This window comes from Anser brachyrhynchus, assembly GCF_964034855.1.
Source record: "Anser brachyrhynchus genome assembly, chromosome: 8".
Taxonomy (NCBI): domain Eukaryota; kingdom Metazoa; phylum Chordata; class Aves; order Anseriformes; family Anatidae; genus Anser; species Anser brachyrhynchus.
The window spans coordinates 31345298-31370928 of NC_137702.1; the positions used below are offsets into that span (position 1 = coordinate 31345298).

Sequence of the window (25631 nt, forward strand, 5' to 3'; positions counted from 1 at the left end):
AGGGGCACCCCGCTCCGCCTCCGCTGCCCCGCGCCCCGCCGCTCCCGGCCCCCGCGCTCCCGGCCTCCGCCGCTCCCACCGGCGAGGCGCCGGCAGTCCCCGCCTCTGTCCCATCAGATATAAGCCCGCGCTTCCCGCCCCTTCGCAGCTCACCGCCGATCCGCCCCTCGAAGATGCTGCGCACCCACGCCGGATCCCGGGCTCTGCTGCTCGGCGCCCTGCTGTGGCGCCTGGCCGCCGCCGGTGGGTATCAGCGGGCGGAGGGCGCGGGGCTCGGACCCTCTGAGAGGGCGGCCCCCCCCGGGGTGAGCCGCCCCGCGACGGCGGGGGCTCCGTCCCCGCCCCCGCTCCGGCTGCGGAGCGCTGGGGTGGCCTCGGGCCGGCTTCTGCTGAGGGGAGCCCTTTGGGTACCGGGGGCGCTGGGGCGGGGGTGAGGTCTGTTCGCCTCGGCCGCAGGGCTGAGCTTGCGGGGGGCAGAGCGGGCTGCGGGAGGTGATGAGGGTGTCGCCAAGCGCAGCGCCGGCCGCCCGGGGTCGCGGAGGTCGCGGCGCTTCCCGCGGCTCGGGGCTTCCCGGCCCGCTGCCCCACGCCGCTCTTGCCCGAAGCGGCGGCGGCGCCGCGGCCTGCTCGGCGGGGGCGGGCCGGGGGGCGCGGGGTGCGGGCGGCCGCTGCCCCAGGAGGGCTTTGTCCGCCTTCCCCGAGTATAAGGGCTTGTCTTCTCCAAGTAAATGAAGGGTTTGGCTTCCCCAGGTAAATCAAAGGGGGAGCGGGGCTCGTGTTTTCTGCAGAAGATACAGCTGGGGTGATTTTGAACTACACCGTATTTGCTTGGTTCTTGGACTTTGCCACAAGCGTCCGAGATTTTGTAAGTTCTTGGGGGGTCTTGGACCAAAAAGTAGAGGCAGCCTTAGACAAGACTCCGAATAAGTTACCTCAGCAACCTGGGAGTTAGAGGAAACAGGAAAGAAAATAATTTTGTTCTCATATTTCTCACCTCTGCCAGGACACATTCCTTCATGGAGTCAAGCATGAGCCCAAAGGGCAGGACCGAGCCTTTTTGCCCAAAATAACCTCTCTTAGCAATTAACAGCAACTGCCTCATTTAACAAAGCAGTGAATGCAGGGAGACAGGAATTACCTACAGTGCAACTGATGATGCTCTTTTCTGTTTTTAAAGGTAACACAGAACTACCAACAGCAGTTAATATAACTTGGTCTTCAATCAATTTTAAAACTATACTACAGTGGCAACCAAAACCGTCAGGCTACTTCTATACAGTAGAAATACATGGGTAAGTAAATAACACCATGGCATGTACCTTAATGGCAACTAGGGAAGACGCAGACAGAGCGTTTGATTATTTCTGAGACCGAATGTAACAGGAAAAGAGCTCAGGCAAGGGGTCTAGGAAAACTGCCAACCCAGCTGTTAATACTTCTTTATATCCAACTATAGCAATATCTGATTCAGGTTTCTGGCTTTGCCCACTTCAGAAATGATAAGTTGAGCTTTAGATCAGTATTTCAATTCTGAGGTTTGATGTGGGCCAGCTGCACTGGAGATGTAGGGCAGGGTACTCAGAAGTTGACACTCAATGTGACATACCATGTACTAGAGAGAATTTCACCTTTTTATGTCTTTCAAGGTGTCTGGACCAAGTCTTTGTTCTTCAGTCTTGGGAGGCGTCTGATAAATATGAGTCTGAATTTTATTCTAATCAGTGAATCACTATAAATGTATAATTAATCTTGCTGGGTAATACTAAAAATCCCCTTTATTTGTCTAGCTCCGTCAAGACTTCCCCTGTCGTAATGTTTTATAGAAGCTATAAAATACTGTGGACATAAAAAACAATCAGCTTATGTGAAGTGTCTAACACCTCTTTTAATACTGCACAAAAACTTCCGTGAAGTTCAGTAATAAATCTGTATGGTTCTTAGCTCCCATATTAATTCATAGACCATTATTAAACATGCCCTGAAGGGAAAACACATCATCAGCTCTCCCACATATTAATGAAAATATGATGCTGTAGTTTCTTCTGTGTATAAAAGTTGCCTAGAAATGAGAGCTCTCATGACTAATGGATGAAATACCAGTGCAGTGGTCTCATGTGCCCTTTTATTCTTTAATCTAAGGGAGCGATAAAACGAATAGACTTAAAAGCACATACTTAGCAGAATGGCACAACCTATCTTAGCAGCGTGATTCTACAAAAAGACATCAAAAGGACACAGAGCCTTATCTAGCACTGTGCACTTTGAAATGTTTTGTGAATCTGGAGTTTATTTCCAGACATTTTTGCTTGTGAAATACTGAAGCCTGTTTGCCCAAGATTCAGTGTAGAATCAAGTGTAGTTCTGATACAGAGGCACTTCTTCAGACAAGGTGTTCCCATGGATGAAATGCACTTAAATGTTTTCTTTCTCTTCCGTGTACTCTTACGAAAGTACATTTGATTGATCACCAAGATCAAATCTATTCTGTCCTGTTTCAAAGGAAGGATACTAAAACGAACAGATCTGTGACATAAGAAATCTAGTGAAGTGGGAAGGGACTTCTGGCAACTCTTAAATAAAGTTTGACCTACCAGGAGGAAAACTCATTTGTTAATTTCCAGTCATCGTTCTTTCTCTTTCAGCTAAGTTTACACAATTTTTCTTTTCCTTAATTCACCAACAAAAACAAGAAAAAGAATTGAAGCAGTAATATCAAATCTGTTTTTCTGTTCCTTCTTGCGAGAATGCAAAGTGAGCCATTAACACTTATTTTACCAGTTTATTCATTATTTCTCAAGAAAATGGACCCACCCTCAGCCCTTTAAAAACCAAGAGAATTAATGGGTCATGTTTTTTGTCAATATTTTTTCTTGTTTCTATAATGCAATTCTGCAATTAAAATTGCTGCTAGTGTCAAGTTCTTAGTGACATTTCTACCTGCATAGATGCAAACACAAGTGACATTAATGAGGAGACATTGTAAACGATTAATTTACGTGGCAGCTTCCTAGTACAACTAATGTTTCTTAAGGCAATAGTTTTCAGATGCATCAGTGATCAGGGAGAACGCTTTCTAAGTGATTTACACATCTTTTTTTTCATAAGTCAACAGAAGGAAAAACAAAATCAGAACTGCTTCTGGTTTCAGTTCAACTCATATAAGTTCATATTGTTAATTCATATGTGTATCCAATGACATCTTACTGTAATTACTATTGCTCATATTTTACTTACTTGATTCTACTTTGAGTTGTGAAATATACCTGTACAGAACTATGGTCAGGTTTGGTTTGGTTTTTCTTCTACTTTTCAGCCTATACCTGAAAGGTTGTTCCACTGACTGAGGGAAATCTATACAGTCTGAGGGGAAAAATGTTTTTAACATATATAAATAGCTTGTAAAAGCCTGCTTGGGAAGAGTTGACACTTTGTTCTTACTCTTTTCAGACAGACATCTGACACAAAAAAAAAATGCACACTGACCACGGAAACAGAGTGTGATGTTACTGATGCACTCAGGAATGTGAAAGAGACCTATACAGCACATATATTGTCTGTACAATCCACAGGGATGGATAACTTTGAAGAACCACCTTTTGCAAGCTCTGAAAAATTCACACCTTATAATCAGAGTGAGTAGTATTGCCAATTAAATCTTATCATAAACTTCATTTCAAAATGATTTCCACTGACTTAAGGTTTGTATTTGGCCTAAAGATTTTTCCTATAGATTCTTTTAGTAGCCCTACTGATATTTTAGAAGAAAACATACAGGTGTAAAGATTTCCCTGTTGCAGGGCAGTGTCTAAGATTTTATTTACGACTTGTTTCTCACTGCAGTAAATTGAACATTTTATTACCATTGTGTACTAGATACAGATATTTGTTAATAATCCTGTACTGCCTTGGCTCAGTAAACTTATAATTCATTTGAGGAGGGAAGGAATTAGAGGGAGGAAGAGAAAAAGAGCATATTATATAGAAAACAATAAAACCATAGAATAGCTGATATGGGGGGGGGGGGAGATAATAATAGTGTTTTAATCCTAAAAATGCTTTTTTAGCTGTTCTTGGAAAACCAGAGATCCAGCATTACACACAGGATTCCAAACTGAATATTGTGTTCCAAGATCCACTTACACCTTATATGTTTCCTAATGGAAGCTTTCAAAGTATTCGAGATATTTTCAAACATGACCTGGAATACAAACTCTATTACTGGAAAGATCAAAGTTCTGGAAAGGTAAGGTCTTGTCTTGCTCTAGTTTTTATGTATTCCATAGCTATAGAATGCTGCATAATTTCTGTACCACCTTAAGAGCTAGCATTTTTGCAGAGAATATCTTCCTGATTTTTTTTTCTTTACAGAAAGATGCAACTACAAAAAGCAATACTTTCGAAATAAGTGTTGACAACAAAAACAACTACTGCTTCTACATACAGGCAATCATTCCCTCTCGCAGAGAAAACCGTACTGGTCAAGAAAGCATGGTGCTTTGTACCAGTGTAGGAAGAACTATCTTAGATGGTATGTATCTCGTGAATTATGTCATGCTGTCTTTAGCATTGCAAGAAAAAAGTGCTTTGATTTTTGAATATATTTCGTACTTCCTTGAAGTGTGATGCCTGAGTTGTAGAATAAACTATTTGTTCTACAACCAAGGGGACACAGACAAATGTGGAAACTCACGGGAAGAACGCCATTAAGGAAAAAAGAGTCCAGCATCTTCAGCTGGATAGAATTGGTTTCAGGGTTTTGCTAAACTGCTTTGTTTTAGTTTTAAATTGAGTTGATGGCTGGCCACCAACGTTTCAGATCTCATCACTGGCCTTCATCTTTGTGTTGTTGTTCCATTGTTTGCCTCAGATCCTTCCAGTACTGGGTGCCATAATAAGTGATTGATTAGCAATCCAGAATAGGAGTGCTGGAAACCTGCATAACCGGCATTTCTGTTGACTTGCAGTTTGAACTAAACTTTAGTTACTATGTCAAAAGCAGATGACCAGACTGAGACTTTCTTTACTGTTACAATGCCATGTCAGCCGACAAACTGACTTCTTGGCTGGTAAATAAGTTAGTGAGTGGTCAGTGAATCAGCCAGTTTAATTCCAAACAAACAATTTGGAAAACAACTTTCTTCAGTATAAAGCCATGATTATTTATTAAATAGTATCACATTACTATATCAGATGAGACTATCTCATCTGTAGGGGAAAAAAAAAGTAGAAAACCTCTCCCAGAATTGGCTGTCTCTAATTAACTTTCTTACCTAGATGTATACTTTCATATATCACAACAGTTTTGAATTCTAGTAAATTGAATAAAAATCTCTTCTATTGGTGTTTTCTAGCTTCTAGCCTAAAAAAAGAAATCCACTTGGACGTAGTTTCACAGAATTAATGCAGGGGTTTGGGGAGGTGCTTGGCCTAGTCTTGAAGTGGTAACATGGTATTTTAGTGTACTATCTAGTTTAAAACCTATTGTGGACCATGTGAAATATTACATGAGTTCAACAATTCCATTTTAAAATGAATTTAGTTCATGTTGAGGTGATCGTTCTAATTCTGTGATGCTGTTAAATATAGAAAGCAGTTTTTGAGTTCAGTCGGGTGGGTTCTAAGAATTTGTATTGTGACATGTCTCTGATAACTGAACGTTGGATTTTTTTCTCTATCCTACAGAATATGGAGCAGAAGTCTTTATCATCATAGCAGTGATAGCAATTGCAGTCATCACTCTTGCCATTGTTCTATCAGTGATCCTGTGTAAACGCAAAAAAGCAAAAGCTGCAAGAGAAAAAGAACCGTTTAATGGTATCTAAGGAAAAACTACTGTGGATACTCATGGCAGTTCCAAAGCAAAAAAAAAAAAAAGTGAATTGGGTGAAACCTTTAGCCTCTCTGGTAAAGGAGTTTTGAAGCCAAAACCTTACGTGATTCGAAGATCTATTAGACAGTCACAGATGAAAAATCCCCAGATACCAGGAAGCCCTCGTGTCACTAGTGGCTGGAGGCTGGAAGAGTATTCTGATCTGTTACAGTATGATTACCCTGCACATATACTCTTCCCAAGCACCTTGTATTGTCCTGTTTGAAACAGGATTCTCAGCTAGAATCAAATGAGTCTTTGATTTGGACAGGTATTCTAAAGTATAAGCCTTACTGAGCCAGACAACTTATGGTACTTGTGATGGGAAAAAACACTACTTTTGAAAAATACGTTTCTTTTACTAACTAAAAGGAACAATTTTCTGTTTCTGTGAAACAAAAACCTCTATTTATCTGACTTTCTTACAACATTATTAACTGGTGAAATGGTCTGTTAGTTCAGATGGGACAAAGATGCTACTATCATTTCTGCACTTCTTGGATAAAATTGGCTTGGTCTATTTATCTATGCATATATGCAATCAGTGGTAAACAAACTGAAACTAGTCTATTGGTGACTTTAATGAACACTCTTGAGGTAGATAGCTGCTAACCATATGGAAAGCATATCTGGATTACACTACACCTCTACTTGTACAAACAGGGTAGTCCGATGGTTCCAAGCAAGTGTTAGGGTAAATATTTTGCAGTTTGAGGCAATAATAACTCACCTCAGGCAAACACTGAGTAGGTAGCAGTATTTACTGCATTTTTAATTTTATTTTGTATTAAACGGTGAATCAGTAGGTTCTGTGGTACAGTATAGATTCAAATCATGTTGGTGATAGGTTTCGGAGGTACCTTTTGCTATGACTATTTTAATATTTATTTTATGAATGTCAATCTAATTTTTGTACTGGTGATATCTGTATTTATGATACTAATTTATACTTTATTAATTTATACTCTAGTGAAATAAAGGTGACTGGGAAAATAGGATTTTCTTTTGCCTTTTTTTTGACAAAGTACAATATTCATTCAAGAACTGAAGTTAAAAATATGTTTAGGAAACATATCTTGTGACAGCAGTTTAGAAAAGTTGTTGGAAGTCTAAACGGGACCAGGTGAAATAGACCATCAGGGCACATATCTGTAAGGATAAAAATAGAAGACATACTTCATGAACTGATAAAAGGTTTTGAAGAGTTCCAAGTTGTTCTTGGTTTGCTCTTGCTCTTGCCTTTTTCCAAGTTGCTTGTTTGAGTGATTATTCAGTATCAATTTCTCATTCTAATGGAAAGTATATTGGACACCCACCCGTTTGGATGTCTATTTAGGGATTCCCACACCGTTGCCTAAAGCAGTTGCGGTATTTGTGTTTATTCAAGGCACTATGGGGCATGGCCCAGAGATAAGAACTGCTGCAATTTGATACCTCTTGATGCTGCTAATGGTGGGGATAGGCACCAAAACAGGAAAGAAACAAACAGCAAAAAAAAAAGGAATGGGAAAAAATGAATCTTACAGTTTACACTAATTGGCTGTGTATCTCAAAACTTTATATGTGCCTTTAAAGAGAATATCCATTGTGTTTATGATAATAACCTATGAGTATCCCAACCTATCAATTTTTACAGAATTGTATTTGATATTTGTCATCCTTACTATACAACAGATACTTCTTTGTATGGATTAAGAGTCCTATGAATATGCCAGTGTGATTTATGGTCATTTTATTTGTCCTTGACTTCTGTTTTTCACAGGGTGGGAAAAAATTGTTTACATAATATTGTGCAATAACTGCTTGATGCATTTTCTGCTGATGCACAAACCTTGTAAGGAGGAATGTTACACCAGCAATCAAAAATATGAAGAGTGTGTGGGAGTAAATTTAAAAGCATTCCAAAGTTGTCACCATTACTCCCCTTGCCTCTGCTGTTCTACTTCAGTGGTTTCATTCAGTGCAAAGCTCAGTAAAGGGGAAAGTTCATAAGAAAATTAAAGCCCGTAGAAAACTGCACAGCATTCAATAAGCTATATCATGCATTTGATTATCGTCATCTACATAGAAAAATTATAGATCATGCTTCACTACTTAGGAGTTTTTCTTTTGTTCTGTTTTTATTGAAAGAAAGGAAGAACACCCATAGATATGCAAACAGCACCTTAAACGGCATTAAGAATGACCCCTGCTGCACAAGTTTTGGAAAACTGTGGTGCTTCTGCTCCCTAGCTACAGTACTTTATTGCCTCATCAATAGTAAGTAACCAGAGTCACAGGGCCTACAGATCCAATTTCAAAAGTTTTATTGCTGTTTGTGGAGACAGTCAAGAATTGGGCTTTGGTGATTTCCGCCCCCCCCCCCCAAAAAAAAAATCTGCAAGTATTATTCCTTGGATCGGTGTATACAGCCCAGGTGAACTGCTTTATGCAGAGATTCAACTTTCTCACAGTATCAGGGTGGAAAAAAGTTGTTGAATAGAGGTATTGTCACTAGGGAGAAATACTAGATCCCATCTACAGCACACACGTGGCCAGCTTTAGCACTGTAAAAACTGAAGACAGAGCCAGCAATCCAGGGAATCAATAGGAGAAATAGGTTTTCCTACGTACCTACCTTCCCTGGCTTATCTCGTAAGCAGGTTTCTGTCACCAAGTGTTCCTACTGACAATCCTAATTCCCATCTGCTGATTTGCTCCTTGACATCTATTGTGGAAAAGGGTACCCACGGCATATACTTGTGTACCCTTCCTGTACAAATGAATGTGTGACACTGCATACTGTAACAAGCCACTACCATAATACTGCTTTAAAACCAAATTCTTCACATGAGTGAATGAAGGCTGATGTTGTGATGCTAGTTTTCTGCTAGTCCTAACATTACAGATGATAAAATTACTGCCATCACTTAAAATGAACTTTACAAGACTCCATAAACACATGACAAATAGCAGCAGACAGCTTAGCTAATCTGTTTCTAGCAGACTCAGCTTTTCATTGTGAGAAGGCTGCTGCTGAGAGGCATGTAATGATAAGAACGCGATTATAAGCTTAACTTGGATCATTGTCCATGTGGCAACTCAGGACAAACTTTCTACGTAGAGGGAGCGAGAATGAACCGCTATGAAATACGTCCTTCTTGGTTCAGTTTTGCAATGCTAATTGTTTTCCAGGTTAGTAGTAATTGCTACACAGTATTATAACTTTAGAATACACAGGAACATGTGGGCTTTTGAAAGGACTTGAGAGTCAATTCAGTAACTGCAGTTCCTCAGTATTTACCCACATACATGTAACTGTGCTTTCTATCACCTAGGTTCGTTACTGAGAGAGAAGTCCCAGTGTGGTGGTTTGTTGTTGTTGATTTTATTTTTTGTTTGTTCAAACACAAAGGACAATCTGTTAGACAGGACAGAAACAGGAATTGGCCAGCTGAAAATCTTGCCAAAACCATTTGGTGTGGTGTTATTCACCATGCCATACTCTCTCTCTTGCTGTTCACCCACACTCTGAACAGAGAGACTCACAGAAAGCTGCCCTTCCCATATTTGTTGCTGTGTGTCCTCCAGTGCTTTACAGTGGGACACTTACAAAGCTCAGGGTATAATGACCAGGAAAGACGTGCTGCAAATCTCCTCTGCCCTCCACCCTATGGTGGGATACGTTCCCACCACCCAGATTGTTTTGTTTCTTCTGGCAAGGGCTCTAACCCAGCCCATGTCAGTATCTCCACAAGGACCCAGAAGGAACGACTTTTCCTGCAGTTCCCCAGCCTCTAACTGCAAGTGAATTAGGCAGTTCCAAAGGAAGATTTGCTTCAGGGGTGATTTCTTTCAGTAAAACCTGCCATTACCTGGGAATAAAGACACAACCTTATTGACTGCCTCCAGGGCTTTAATAGCCAGGTACTATTTGTAAATCCAGTTGCAGGGATTATGCCTGTTTCTCTTGTAAAAATGTGTGCCCTATTAGTGACATACTTCAGTGATTTGTTCCTATGAGATGTTCACAACTTTTCTATTCCTTACTCCCCCCAGCTCCGTTGTTGTTTCGATTCCTCCCATCCATCTCCTACTCATTTCCATGACATGTTCTTCCCCAAAGATGCACTTACCTTTTCTGCAAATGAGATCCTAACAACTTGTTAGGATCTCATTTAAACAAAAATAAAGCACCAGAATAAATATATATCCCTTAATCAACAACTAGGAATATACTGATAGCATGGCAGCGTTTTTTTTATTCTCTACAGCCTCCCTTGGTCACCATAATTAGATCAATAACTTCCAGAGCATTTGCTAGCACTGTTCTGAATGTCTCAGTGCACCTACTTGCCATTACATAGACACATTTTTATTGACTTATTAACTAGCAATGAAGTTATTAATCTCAACCCAAAGAACATTCACAGTTAAAGATCTCGGTAAGCCTCTACAATGCCTTTTCTTCTATTTTTATTTTCATATTTTTTACCATATTGCTTCAGGTCATATTTAAATAGCTAAGTAGTATTATATTCACAAAACTATTTCATCAAAAGAGTGGTTTAATTAAAAATCTCCTTCCTCTGAATAGAGACATTCTCCCAATGAGATCTTTCATTTTTTAGTTAGCTCTTCAGTAATCATATAACTCAATTAAAAATCTAGTGTAATAAATGACCTAGAATGACAAGAGAGATTTTAAAACCTACTCGAATAAGTAGTCCTTATTTCAGAAAAAAGTGGGGTTTTTTATTTGTTTTTTAATTTAAAGAGTACATTCTTGATTAACATAAAAGGTTTTCCCTCTGCTGCCTTCATACTTTACTATCCATTCACATCAAATACATATCTCCATAGAATTGATAGTCTTATCTTCCATCTTTCCACTCTATTCATGGGTTCTTTTGCTTCCATTAAGCATCAAGGTTGCAACCATACCATCATATGTCAGCTTCAGCTGTCACCACAGGAGTAGAACCACAAACGCATCTACTCCTCCTTTACTCTTTGTACAGCTATGTTAAAACTGTGTAAGCAATCTATACTCCATGAGACATCTCTACAACGTTAATCCTTCAACAGAATGTTTGCTCTTTCAGATGACTTAGGAAAGATGACCCCAAGTGGCAAAAAAGGGCATAATCAGTATGCTATCAGTGCAAATTTTCCTAAATGGCTAGTATGCTGATACACCACCCCACCCTCCACCCCCGTTTGAATAGATTTCACCAGAATTTGAAGGAAAAGTGCATGTGAAATTTGTTACATCTTCTTTTTCCTAGTAATGAAGAGCAACAGTTCATTAGAATAGTTTGAAGAGACCCAATGGGAAATGTGGGAGCAGCTCTCTCCCTGAACAGTTCCTGTATCTTTCATCGAGTCTGCATTTCACTCTGCCAGCTTCTCCAAGGATTTTCAGTTATAACATACCTTATCTTGTCCAGTTTTCAAGTGCCATTGGAAACACAGCCATACTCAACAATCCTTCAGTTAGCAGCAAGTACTTATTTACCCTGTGCTTGATGGTGTTAAAATCTTCACAAAACCGTATTTCCTTCTCCTCTAGTCTCAGAAAACTCAGAAGTAGCTCAGTATCAAGAGATTTTCACAGAGAATGTTAAACTTACCAGACTTTCTTTCCTCAGTATGCCTCAAACAGTATGCCTCGCTGTCCTTTTAACTCTTGGAGGAGTGGACTGAGAACCTCTGAGAAGCAGCTAAGGTCTTCCAAGGAGCACTGGAAAATGTGTCAATACTGCACGCGACAAAAATTGTGCAGCGAAACCTGTGTAAATTGAAGTACAAGTATGTTTGGAACTATGATAACATGCTCTCTGTCCAGCGACAAGTTAAAAAAAGGCACAAATAGGAAGAGACCAGCTGGAATGCAACTGCATTTGTAACAGGGGCTATTTCGGGTTTTACATGCTTTGAGTTCTACTGAGCTTGTCTCAAAAAAAGCAAGTCCCCAAAAACTTTTCAGGGAATGACCTTCCACCTTAGAGGCAAGACAGGCACAAGAAGTTGCCAGAGGAATAGGCCCCACGTGAGAGGCTGCTCATCAGTGCTGTTTCTTTGAGATAGATCACTACCTTATATACAATGCTGGGGAGAAAAACTTATAGGGTGTACACAGGAACTACCCCGTCCATCAGACTCACCAATGCAAGTTGGTCCTCACCAGCAGCATCCCCCTGGCACAGCACACCCCAGCACCTCAGAGGAGGGGCAGGGAAGTTTGCAGAATATATTCTAATCATTACGAGATTTTTGTGAAGAATAAAGCATTAACTTCAAGCAGCCTTTCCAAAATTCTTTACTTTGGACAACTAAAAATACAACTATTCCGTCACAGAAAATCTGCTTTAACTTTTTATTATATACCTAGCGTTTGCGGGTTAAAAAAGAACAGAATGCCAATGTGCAGATTTGACCTTGGCCCTTAATTCCTTATTATGCATGGAAAAAAATTTGCTAATAGCTCATGGCTTTCCAGAGAAGTCCTGTTGCAATGTATAAGATTGCACTGGGGTTTTAAGAAGCCTCTAGCACACATTTATTTTCTTTAACCATTGTTTCCCCAAAGCACTTCAGCTCACTGGCCCTTCTATAGACAGTTATCTTTCAATGTTGTACTAAGTCTGGCATATTAGCAGCTTCTGACACAGCTGTCCTGAGCTCTGTGGCTTTTGTGTCAACATATTCCTGCAGCTGCCACACCACAATAAAATAAATAAATAAAAGGCTGGTTTATTTTTGGGAGCATCTTCACACTACTTACATTGTCATGATTCACAAACTTTGAAAACAGTCAAATGTTTCTTAGCACCTGATTGCAATAAACCATTCCATCTCAGAAAATAAAGGGTATATTTGGTTACGTGGAAGAACATCTCTTTGGTTACAAGGAAGAACATATGTGGTGTGGCTTTTCCAGAGCAGCGTTCTTCAAACTTTCTATAATCAAGGTTTAAAAAAAAAAATTGATTTGTGCCAAACCCAAGTTTTTTTCATGTAGAAAATTTGCTCTGTCATGTAGGTGGAGTTCCTTATTTCTGCCCATGTAAACCATTCTCAGCAGCCTCAGTTTTGTCCAGACAGCACTGACTTCATTTTTCCAGTTCTGTTCTATTTTGGTGTGGCATCATGTGTGGACGCTGTGTTTCCCAGAATGGGATGGATGGGGAACAGGGATGGTGGTTTGTGGAAAAGCAGAGTGCGGAATGAGGCTGGGCACTATGGCACAATAGCTCCTCTTACCCCTAAAAGATGGTATTAAATCGTTACAATACAGACTTGACAAAGGTCACTGAGGGTGAGGTTTCTAACCAGAGTGAAAGAGTTTGTCATTGTTAGGTCGGGTTTGTTAAAGATATATTCCATATGCACAGGGTGTCAGAGGTTCCCCTTCTTTTGTATTCTGAAATGCCAATGATCATTCTTACGCCATTGCATTCCTCACAGAATTACTGACAAAGTGTCTTTAGTTTCTGAAGTCAAGCCCTATGGAATTTCAGCAGACATAGAGCATATTATTTTTTATGTAAATTTTGAGTCTATCCTGTTTTTTAAACTATTCCCTTCAGACAGTCTGTAGAGTTCCAGGCTGTTTATAATCTGGCTCTGGTTTCGCATGCAGGGCGAGAAAATGATGCAGCACTTCAAAGATGACGGTGCAACAATGAAGAAACATTCTTTTAAGGTTTTAACATAGAAGAAATTCCTTCTGCAGTAATCTAGCTTGGCTGTATTTTCTGTTTCAAGACAAAACCCATTTCATCTTGTGTATGAATGCACATGACAAGATGAGTTTCATCAGAATACACAAACACATGTAGAAACCTTTACTGTACAATAATTCTAAAGTTTCAAGTTTAAGGCAATATATAATTGTATAATTATTAATTATAATAAACCTGACTGTAGCAGGAAGGAGCAGTGAGGGTGGCAGTCTGTTCCCCACTGAAGTCAGGGAATAAGATGCCTATTAATTAATAATAAACTAACCTAAGGACAGAATAGGCAGACTGACCCATAACTGTTAAAAGGATATCCTCAAAAAATTGAAAAGCAAGTATGCACACACACAAGAGCAAATACACTTCCTGCAGCACTCTATTTTAAAGTCTTCTACTTTGTATACTCACACTCATTCTGGACCAGGGGGCACGGATTAGAATCCTGACATGCAACTTCCATGTTGACAGCTTGAAGAAGACTGAGATTAGACAATGCACTGCTACCTGTTGGGTCTGCAGAAGGCTGAATTCTATGGGGGAAAAAAGAAATCACTGAATTCTCTCTCCAGTGCTAAGCTATGGGATACTACACTTCTATATAGATTTAAGAAACACAGAGATCAAATCCCCAACTTTGCTAAGGTGTAATGACTCTTTTGTCAATTCCAATTATGATTTCATTTTAAAAGTCTGTCAAGTAAGCATCATGGTGGCACTCCATGAAGAGAACCACACTGCTGCTTCATTTCTCACTAATTAGCTTTCTCTTGTATACAGGACAGCTAGTGAAGTGGCAATGCCTCCAGACTTATCTTCATAGTACAAGTCACCCTCAAATGATGCTGAAGTAATTTTATACATGGGCTGTCTAGCCAGGTGTGTCTCCTCCACTGTGCATGCCTCTTTTGGGCAAGGAACATCCCTACAACATGAGTACTGGCCCAGATGGAGTTCACGCTGCCAACTTTTCCCAGATTAACTACAAGGGTCAGAAGGCAGCTGGATTTTTCTTACAAAAAAAAGGAAAAAAACATGCAGTGATGCATGCTTTGCTCTGGGGATGGAAGATGACAAGGCTGACAATGGTCTGTTCACCTTGCAGATCATTCCAGTCTTGTGCTTTGTGTACCATCAACTCCCAAACAAGCAGTCTTTGTCAGGAAAGCTCATTTTTTGCTAAGACAGGACAGTAGCCTGGACATTTAGCAAACCATTCAGAAACACTGAACTAAGGGTATTGAACATCCTCAAAGGATTGTAGATTGATTATCAAAAATGAGTTCTAACACATTGCTCCATGATTTCAGTTGTACCATTACATAAACTGATGTTTTTCCTCTACATAAGGAAGAATTAGTGTTCAAGCATACAAAGCAAGGATTTGGAAACAAACTGGGTAGCAGAGTCCAGAACTGTACACATAGAAGACCACACTGCCCTAAATGTTAGAGTACTGAATATCACATTTATGACATAAAAGGTCATTTTTTTTCCATCCAGCTCATCAGCCAAGTAGAAAGATTTTTAGACTGAATCCCTAGTTGAGAAACTTCCTTCCAAAGGCAGCTCTACCCTTTAAGAAGGCTACACAACACACTTGTTCCACACATAATCTCAGTTAGAGAAGGAAAAAATAGTATTAACATTAGAAAGCACCAATTACAGGATAAGACCTTTAGTATCAGTTCATCTAAGTATATCTTGGTTTCACTCTTACACGACTGAGTTTCAAGTATCCTGACAGTAGTGATTAACCTATTTTTCCCCAAAGTACAAGGATTAGGAAGCACTCAAAATAATTACCACTTAAGTACTGCTGTTAATCTTATTCAGGCCTACACCCTTATAGTATCAGTAGCCTTGAGAGGAAAAGAAGTAGACAGTGGAGAAAAAGAAGAGAGATCAGAATCAGTGAAGATTTAAGATGGATTAATGCAGCTATAACCTGATTGATCTAAGAACAGATCTTCAAGTATTGAGTTCATGTTTTTTTCTTAAGCCTACAACTGGATGGCATCATCTGGCTGATTCCAAGGGGAATTTCAGGCAGTACTGCTGACTTCGTAAGTTGAACGCAAGTCAATCAACTCATTAAGGAATTTGGTGTTTAACATGCACTCAACCATATGGATACAAAATTCCTAATCACATGAAGAAACATAAAAAGCCTAGATGTATTTTGTCTTTAGATTTATTATTTCAGAGGCACTTAATGTCTTACATTGATATAGCGCCATTTCCCCCTCCAAAGCACTTTACAGTATTTACATACAGGAATGTTTCCCACCGCTGTTGAAATGCAGCCATCTGAATACTACTAGTACCATCTTCAAATCGCCAACAGTTTGGAACTGAAAATATTTATCAGTACTCTGCCTTACCGAGATTGATCAGAATTCCAATTTACAAACTTCCAACTTGTGCTATTAAAGAGACCTAAGAAATAAAATACAGCATCACAGTGCGATCCTGCAACGTAACTGGGACTTGATCATTTTCATTACATTTTAATAATCATTCATTAGACCAAGTCTACCTCAAAATACTTTAAGGCCTTTTAGAAATATCATTCTAAGTCATTTCTTGTACTTTCTTTATAAGCCTCTTACAATCAAGCATGGATTTTTTTTTCTTTCTCCCAGTATATTTAGAAAGACTAAATCCTGGCCCTAAGGAGACAGCAGCATCCTCTATGTCAATGAATTTCATGTCATCTACAAAGGCAAGCCTATTCCTCCTTGGTTACAGAATTGGACTTTGTTTTTTTAGTTAAATCTGAGTTTACACAAAATTCTGTTATTAACCAGTTGAACTGTAAAGACACAACATTGGTTGCTGGGGTTCTATATAAAAGTATGCTGTGTGTGGTTTTGCTTGTGTTAGAAATATGTTACAGTATCTCAAGTCCATTACTCCACTGCCCTAGTCACAGGGACAATAACAACTTTCTCATTTTAAAGTGTTTTTGTTTTTTTTCTTTATCTTTCTAAAAAGCTACTAAAACACCCCTTCCAATAAAAGAAGTTGCATTTGTGCTGACGACTTTCACAAAAAAAAATCTGGCATCCATATTTTCACAGTTACAATTAAAAATAAAAGATTACAACCTCACATACTGCATGCTGCTACCTGCTACATTATAAATTAGGCTGATATGAGAACCTGAGTGCACAAAAAAATTAGTAAAATGCAATTATGTATTTGTTATCATGTGGACCAAGCACAAAAATTTATTCCGGCATCTTATCCTCCGAATATGCTACACTTTGATTTTCACTGATGCATTGTAAAGTGAGTCTACTGTGATCACCAGATTCTTAAACTAGGTTAGCTGTTTGCATCTGAGTACTATGAAAGAACATTAGTAGTGATGGTTATGGCCTAGAACTATGATCAAAGCAAAAATACTAACAGGTAGCAATCTTAACATGAAATAGAGTAAAATTGGGTAAAGTTAACAGACAGCAGTACATCCAAGTTCACATCATTTTTATAAAAAGATATCTTTTTAAATCTAAACCTGTGATAAAAGATGCACAGAGCAGATTTATTGCATGTTTTATGCATGCCTTCATGTAGTGCATTCATATATTAAATCTTATGTGGAACAATAAAGAACTACTAGACCTTCACTGTACAACAGTTTTCTTGTTTGTTTGATTTAAAGCCTAAACAGTAATTCAGTTCAAGTTATACCTTCCTATTCCTCTATGACAAAAATCACTTTGCTGCATTTATTTTTGTACAAGTCACATGGCCACCACAGTAATCATTTGTATGGAGGGGAGAGGAAATAAGTTTACAGTAAACTGTTTAAAGAGTTTGGTTTCATCAAGGGGATTTGGCAGCTGGAATAAGAAAACCAGCAGGGACAAGCGATTCGTGGACAACAGCAAGAATCAATACTGAGTAATATCTATCAGAAATCAAGAAACCTCACAACAGAAATTAGAGAAAAATTTGAAGGACAAAACGTTGTTTTAGGCTTCACAGACTGGAAAAGTAATTATGAAGTACCCTTATCACTTACTTTCAAATTCAGATCTGAAGAGCAGCTAAAACTATTAGATCTGATTTTTTGAAGAGGGATAAAAGGAGGGACTCAGGAAAAGTAGCTGCTGTATCACAGGACTGAGCCCAGACATGACAGACATCTGCCTGCCATTTTCAGGTTAACATTATTTTTCAGAGGAATGAAGATCTGAGTCCATTCTAACTCCTACCGACTTCAAGAGGATGATTGGTGCCACACTTGACTTGTGGGAGCTATTTGCTTCCTCAGAGCTGAAACTGGCACAAAGTTTTTTTGATACATCACTTATCTTTTCCCTTTCTTTTTTTTGTAAGTCCCAACTCTTCATTGCCATAGTATTTCACTGACAGAAAAGGTGGGGCAGGGGGGAAGAAGAAAAGGGGTCTTGTTAAATTGGAAGAGAATGGTATTGGTGAGCAGCAAAGAGCTATGGACAGACAAATGTGAAAGGAATCCCAAACCCAGCACAGAACAAGCTTAATTTTCTTAGCAGAAGGAATTAGTTTCATCTTTTAGGTTCGGTTCATTCTTTATCAGCAAGGGCATATTGGCTACATCACGAGGCTTGGTCAAGGAAAAAGCTCTTTCATCAACCAAACAGGGCACAGATCTGAAGATGCAATAATGTCCTGCACAATGTTAGAACTCAGAAATATGCATAGAAGAGAGCAAAAAATCCAAGACTTCTTTGCAGGAACAAGAGAGGTAGCAACCCTAATTTTAACAGGGCTTTTCACTGAAGGGAAAGAAGGTCTACAAAAGTCAAATCAGCTGATTTCAAATGGTTTGCATCCCAGGATGAATCAGGTTACACTGATTTAAGCCCAATTTAATTCAGGCAGGTTTTTAAACCACAAGAATAAAGACATTCTTAGTACATATTAATAATTAAACCAACATATACACAATTAGCAATATCCTACATAATAGTAAACGCTTAACAGCTTGTTTTAGGTTACCCTAGTTAATTTGTTTAAAAACAAGCTGCGTAGTTTATTTGTACAATGTCTGCCATTCTACATGTTTCCAGTAATCAGTCTCTGTAGCAGTTCAGTTTATGAATTTTAAGATCCAAATTCAACTGTGTCTTCAGTTATCTTCTTGAACTCATAATTCCCTCTGCCATCCATGTGCAAGTAAAACTGAAAAAAAAATACATTATCAACCCCTTAAAATTTTCCAGCTCAAAAATATAATTTACTTATGCATTTATAAAGCAGTTTACTCATCCCTGTGTATTAATTCAGTATTACTCCACAGTCATTTTATGTAAAAAGTGATCAGAAATATCTTCATTTGGAAGAAAAGATGTCCATGTATTAGAGATGGACCTATGCTTAGGTATATTGGCTATCTTTTGAAAGCAAAATCTCCGTGCTCTTTACTGGTTTCTGGTTAAAGTTCATTTGTTTTTTTGTTTGTTTTCAGGCTAAGAAGTCTAAGACTGTATTTCATGAGCCTATTATATTTTTCAAGCTACTTTTACAGACACTTACAGATTTTTGGTTATTTCACCTTTCATAAATTGTAAGTGTAAGAATATTTCAAATACTGCAACTGGATTATGAAAGAATTACCTTTTTAATAAAACACAATGTGATCTATTAGGAAGCAAAATATGAACACCCTAAATTTAGTAGAAAAAGTCAAACAACAAAACCTTAACCAACTACAGATATCTTTAGCAAAAGAAGAGACTACATACATCATGGTGTTTCCAGAGTGACTTTCTGTGGGAGACAGTAAAAAGAGTGATGCCAACCTACATGAAGGAAGCACACACAATAAAACCATTAATTTCATTTTTCTAACGTGTTAAGATGTATTTATTTTTCAGCTTGTTAACAGCTGAACAGATTAAATTCATAAATACAAAATTCCAGACTACTGGAAGTTTTTATTTACTGTGACATAAAAAGAAAGGGCTCACCTTTCGGCAATGGCTGTAAATGTAGCCTTCCACGTCAACACTAACGGCACTTGTGCATTCATCCAGAATTGCAAACTGGGGCTTATGATAAAATAACCTTGCCATCTGAAATGCAAACCAAAACCATAATGTAGATACAGGACCAGAACCAGTACTGCAATGTGACAAGTTAAACTAAAAATCCGTGTCCAAAATTTGCCTGTTGCAATGCAATAGAATTTCCTTTAATTTGGCACTTACTGAAGCTTGGAAATTTGAGTACTGTATATTATCCTTATTATCCTTTTTTTGTAAAAAAAATTTAGAACTTTTGTTTATATAAACAAAATGTAAGGAGTCGTATAAGTTCAATGTTTCCTATTAAATTTGGAGCACAAGTAAGCCTTACTTTAACTAGTTTTCTCAGTATTCAGGTACTCCACATTTTGATGTTTTCTTCTTTCAGTAAAATATTATTATTTATTAAAAAAACTCTTAAAATTCAGACTGCATTTTCAACTTATACATCATATTTGTTAAGTGTTTATGCTTTTGTGACATACAGCCATTCTCTGTTTTTCTCCCCCGCTGAGTACATCCATCCAGTCCTGAACACTATCCCAGCCTCCTTCACGTTCCAAGATCTGACCAAGCTGGACATTATCCAAGTACTCCTTCAGCACCTTTATCAAACAGTAATAACAAAGCTTAAGTGAACTCGTTAAAAAAAAGTGACTGAAAAAAGGTTATGAAGTGTTACACTACTGTGCAGGTGTACAATAAACCACAACAAGCATTAGAAACATAATACATGCAGTGTTTTTAATAGCAACTTCAGTATTTTTTTAGTCTGAAGCATAACAATTTTTCTCACTTAAGGTGAGTAAATGAACTGCTCATCATTACCTGGTCAGAAATCCCTTTCTTTCGTTGATCTTCTAAAGTATCTGGATATATAACTTGATCTCTGAGAGTTCCAAGAGTCATATATGGTCTCTGAGACAAAGTTACAAACAAAAAGATATGTCAAATGTTTATAAGCACAGTCAAAGGAGGAAGAAAGAACTCTATTGTCAATTAAAGTACTTTGCCTCACCTGGGGAACATAGAACAACTTTCCTCTTACAGGTTTTGTTAAACGTCCACCAAACAAAGGCCACAACTGCAACAAGAAAAAAGGTTTAAACTTGAGAAAAAAAGTTCAATCGCAACAGTGCTTTAGACTTTTCCCTGTTTATCTGAAAGTTTCCTCACCTCACCAAGAACACGAAACAGTGAGCTCTTCCCACACCCATTCGGCCCACAAATCAGAACATTTGCACCCGATCGAACCTAAAAATGCAAAGCCAACACATTAAAACAGTAGTTAGAAAGTACTGCTGTACACAGTAGTTATTGACATTAATGTGTGATTTCCAACACTAATTTTTTTCCCCAACTGGTTTAGCACCAACTGCAGCTGGAAGAAAACACGCTTCTAACAAGCATTTTTGTGAAAATAGCTTTTTGGTTTTTAAAATAACTTGCTGAATTTTGTTTAAATATTAAGCATGTCATATAAATACAGCTCTTCACATTTTTTGTTTGTTTTCTTTTTAACTCAGACCACCTCTGAAATTATCATTTTCACTTTAAAGCATTATATGAAGTGTAATATATGTTTCTATGTTTAAAAACTTACCTCAAAATTCAGGTCTTGAATCAAAACATCTCCATTAGGTGTCACCAATGGAACGTGATCAAACCTATTTGTATTGGGGTGTTAAAAAAAATATATCAAAATAAGACCAGCTGCCTAAAAGCAGCTAGCACTGCATGCTTACTCAAAGATTTCAGGATTAGGGCAAGAGTTCACCAGTATTTCATTCAGTACACTGTCCCACTTTCCTACTATCAATAGCTAAGGAAATTAAGGTACCATTTTTCAGGACTGTTTAATGAACCTCTTGAAACATTTTTTTTCCTTATTTGTTTTCTCTATCCTTCTAAATCTTTGGCCTCTAAAATATCCTATGGATATAAATGTACATTTATGGATGCACTTGATTTTAAACCTGGTAGTATATTCCATTAGTTCTAGGACATGGAATGAATGTCTTGTCTGCTGGCTTGTCTTTTTTTAAATAGGTCTATCACCTCTTTTCTTCTCCTGCCTGCCCTGCTCCCTTTCCCCTCTGCTCCACTATCTGCTTTGCACATTGACCAGATTGAGGCTATTTAATCTCTTGATTTGCCTTACTTTATACTTTGGTTTTAGTAGTACTACTACGTCAATACTATGTTTTTCAGGATGAAAAAAAGTATATTAAGAGCTCTATTAACCTTGGTAGAAGAAAAGACTAAGTAGTCAGATGTTATGTTAAAAATACCGAAGTCATGGCAACTTTGTAAACATACTTGATAAGGTTATCAGTGTTGATAATTTCTCCAGATCCAGGTATCAAAGGCAAAGTTGGCTTTTTATCTGCATCTTAAATTAAGAAAAAAAGTATTAGAAATTGGAGCACTATAAAGAGGCACAAGCATTGCATAGTATACATCCCATTTACCTTTTTCTTGCGATACCATAGTACGCTGGTATTTGCCACTGTTCAAGTCCTTCAGAACCTGCATTAATTCCGTAATTCGAGCTGTGAAACTAACGAAAATAAACAATCCTTAGTTTTGGAAATAAGCTCTAATGAATACTCTATTAGGATGCCAAAATGACAAAGTTCTCCAACACGCAGAAAAATAAGAGTTTACATTTTAGAGTTGCACTGAGTTTCTCCAACACTCACAATATTTGGAAGAACCTTTTCCTGTTTCAGCCAAGCATTTGATACTTTAGTGAATGACTTTTCTTAAAAGTCCCCAAATGTTTTTTGCAAAATAAGTAACACACAATTGATTTACATGTACTTGCCAATGTCTTTTCAACTAACCATTCAAACTGTATTCTGGTACTCTCCAGATAAAAAATTATTAGTGGAGATAATTAGCATATCTTCAAATACAATGTTTTTGTATAAAATGTTTTTAATTTCTAGATTTACTGCTCTGAACAAAGCACATAGCTCATTTTATTTTAATTCTACAGTTACTAGTATCTTAAAATGAGGCGAGAAACAGCCAAAACACAACTTTAAGAAAGATTATTTCATGCAACTACTATTAGGCTTACCCAGCCAATCTCGTCATTTCACGACCTGCTAGGACTATTCTGCCCAAAGCTTGAGACATTCTCAGTAACATTCTTCCACTTTGGTAGTAATCCTAGAGTAAAATAAAGTCTCTGTAGGTGAACTAACAAACTATACATTTGAGAAATTGTTTTAATTCTGTTCTGCTTACCTCCAGAAGTTCTGCATGGGTACTGTTCTGATGACGAGGATCAGCCAGGTTCAAAAATGGACGACTAACAACCAGGTAACCAACCACAGTGGCAAGGTCTGTAGTTTTTAAGGATAAATATTAAACAATATATTAATAGCTTCTATTAAACAATGTATTAATAGCTTCTATTAAACAATGTATTAATAGCTTCTATTAAACAATGTATTAATAGCTTCTATTAAAAACAGAATTCTCCTGTAAAAAGTTTACCACCTAGTTATTTATTACAGTCCATCAGCACTGGACAAACACTTACATTTGGCAATGATAGTATCAATGAAACCCATAGAGAACCGGAACAGGATGAAGTTATGTAAATGTTCCACCTGGCAAGTAACAGAAACAAAAATGTCAGTACTTGTTTTACTATTTACTATTTTATAGAAATTTGATTACAAGTATAGCTACTTCCCAGTAAGTCACGAATACCCCAACAATGCCTATGGCCTAACTGTGACAAGCTCTACATATGTCCCTGCTGACAAAGATCTACGTTCTAGATCAAGACGATCTACACCTGAAACAAAGCAGTGAGAAAACATTAATTGTGGTTGGTGGAAAAGAATTAAGCAGCAAGAGAAAGTCCATTCTGTCAGAAAACTACATTCGGCTTATAACCTACAAATCTATTTTTAAATTTGATGACTGTAGCAGCACAAACACCAAGCTACCTCCATTTAATATACACACCACGACCAAGGGAAGGGCTTGAAATAGAGTTCAAAATTAAACAACACATACAACAGAAGGAGAAAGAAAGCATAAAGTTGTGCAGCAAGAACAGAAAGAAGAGGAAAAGTGGACTAAGTATGGAAATATGGCAAAACAAAGAGCAGAAACAATTAAGGGAAAGATGGTAGAAGAACAAATAAATAAGAGGGTCCTTAAGTTCTGAACACACACTCTAAATGCATGAGAAGAGGAATCAAAGGCAAGATAGACCTACACACATAGAACGGCAAGACAAAACTGAGGAATGTTTTGATTTTTAATGTGCTGAACAGACAAAAATCAGTGTTAAAAATTAAAACTACAATTGAATTGGAAAATAAGACTTAATCAGGAGAATTATGAGTAGGGTTTGAATAACTATTTTTGCTGACACACACACTTTGGACATTTCCAATTTTCAACTTCTCCTTTATGTTCTCCACTTTCATTCCACTACATTTTTGTGTATTCAACAGTTACTCTGAATAGAATAAGAAATGCAAGTCTTTCAATACAGTTATTATTCAAACTCTTCCAGAAATTAGTATATGACAACTTTTCAAGAACTCATATACTACAGGTTTCGAAGATATTATCCATTTCTGTATTACACAGTTATCACCTTTCTTCTGACATGAACCTTAAAGACTACTTATGCAGCACATTTATAGCATAATAATTATTGTAGTTAAAATCACAGTACCAACTTGTACACAAAAATTCATTGAAGCAAAGTTGGCAATAATTGAAGTGATTTTAAGAGTGCGAGTATGTAATCAGCTGTTTCAATAAACTCAACTCAGACTTAGATAAACCTTTCTCTAGTCTTTATCCTTTCACAAATTCTGACGATATACAAAGGGAAAAAGAACTGAGAGAAAGTCAATGAAAAAATGGTAAATTAAACTTGGACTCACCATGATAAAATTACGCAAAGTTTTGCCTAAAATGTTTTAAAAGAAAAAAAAGTCTTACCAGTTTACGGAAAGTTCTGTGAATAGTCTGTTTTTCTCTCAAGTTTCCATTATAGAAAGCAATTTCTTCACTTTAAAGAAAGACACAAAGAATCAAACATTGTAATGGCAGTCTGAAAGTCAACTACAAAACACAAACAGCTGTTTTTACCTGAAATAAGAGTTTGTATCTTCTCACAATAGAACATAAACTGTAGCTGTAGTACAACAAACTTTTCTTTCAATTTAGAAATATAATGAAAATAGGAATTATTTAATAATAATCTGCATAAAGATGTAAACACTTTTGCTCAGAACTGATTGTGTCAGACTTTCAGACTATATTTTAATGTTTATAAGTGACCAAGTAATTCTGTGGCATATCTTGGTAACCAAGTAAATTTATACCTGTTTGTAATAAGCCGTGAGTTGACGTATCTGTACTCCCCTTCATACTTTTGTTCGATGATAGTCATCTTGCCAATTGGTCTCCTTAAACGTGTAAGGAAAAACCCTGAAACGATTAAGTATGCCATCATGCTAGCTGGACCCTGTAAATATGAAAAGAATAAAAACTTATCATCTACTGCTTTCAAGTGCAACATCTGTACCCAAAATGCACAGGAAAGCTTTAATTCCTTGATACTTTCCTCCCATGTGTCTGCATTACCAACCTCTTACAATTCCCAACATGCTCCTTCTCTTTTGTGCTGTAGATAATGCTTTCTTCCTCCTAATTCCCTGTCCCCAAATACCATCCCCATCCCAGTCTTCTACTCAAGTTTTTATTATCACCCAGTGCAACCTTCCACTCCTGCTTTCCCTGCTAATTTCACTAATAATTTCCTGGTCCTTTCTCATTTCCACTCCTCCCATTTCTACCCTCTTCTTGTTCTCTGTTTTTACTACATTGCCACAGCAGTTGCTCGTTCAATCCCCTCTTCCTTTCTTTGATTTATACATCTCTAAAACATTTCCTGCTTCTCTTGAGCAGTCCTGGTAGGAGTCTCTTCTGGAACCTATGATTCAGGACACAAGGGCTCCCAAACAGCAAACT

General features: G+C 37.9%; 2 protein-coding genes across 2 annotated transcripts in view; one reads left to right on the forward strand and one right to left on the reverse strand.

Moving 5' to 3' along the window:
• The first annotated feature begins 98 nt into the window (after positions 1–98).
• On the forward strand, positions 99–6867 carry F3 (coagulation factor III, tissue factor). The gene is made up of 6 exons (XM_080602940.1): positions 99–243; positions 1178–1292; positions 3448–3632; positions 4065–4243; positions 4369–4528; positions 5683–6867. Exons 1-6 carry the CDS (start codon positions 174–176, stop codon positions 5820–5822), a joined length of 849 nt encoding a protein of 282 aa, XP_080459066.1. The 5' UTR covers positions 99–173; the 3' UTR covers positions 5823–6867.
• An 8901-nt stretch (positions 6868–15768) lies between these two features.
• ABCD3 (ATP binding cassette subfamily D member 3) overlaps positions 15769–25631 on the reverse strand; it is a 31121-nt gene continuing 21258 nt past the window's right edge. The window contains exons 9-23 of the mRNA XM_080602913.1: positions 24983–25125; positions 24597–24666; positions 23167–23236; positions 22869–22966; positions 22699–22790; positions 22085–22173; positions 21933–22005; positions 21217–21280; positions 20790–20867; positions 20632–20697; positions 20442–20531; positions 20099–20218; positions 19557–19661; positions 19332–19388; positions 15769–18768 (exon numbers count right to left, since the gene is read on the reverse strand). Of these exons, the coding sequence (XP_080459039.1) occupies positions 18691–18768; positions 19332–19388; positions 19557–19661; positions 20099–20218; positions 20442–20531; positions 20632–20697; positions 20790–20867; positions 21217–21280; positions 21933–22005; positions 22085–22173; positions 22699–22790; positions 22869–22966; positions 23167–23236; positions 24597–24666; positions 24983–25125 (1293 nt within the window). The 3' untranslated portion in view covers positions 15769–18690. The remainder of the gene's footprint in view (positions 18769–19331; positions 19389–19556; positions 19662–20098; positions 20219–20441; positions 20532–20631; positions 20698–20789; positions 20868–21216; positions 21281–21932; positions 22006–22084; positions 22174–22698; positions 22791–22868; positions 22967–23166; positions 23237–24596; positions 24667–24982; positions 25126–25631) is intronic.

Bases quoted from the DNA above. Each gene is read 5' to 3' on its own strand.
- F3 (XM_080602940.1), top strand. From the start codon at position 174: ATGCTGCGCACCCACGCCGGATCCCGGGCTCTGCTGCTCGGCGCCCTG. The intron at 244-1,177 runs GTGGGTATCAGC...CTGTTTTTAAAG, and splicing joins GTGGCGCCTGGCCGCCGCCG to GTAACACAGAACTACCAACA. The intron at 4,244-4,368 runs GTAAGGTCTTGT...TTTTCTTTACAG, and splicing joins AAGATCAAAGTTCTGGAAAG to AAAGATGCAACTACAAAAAG.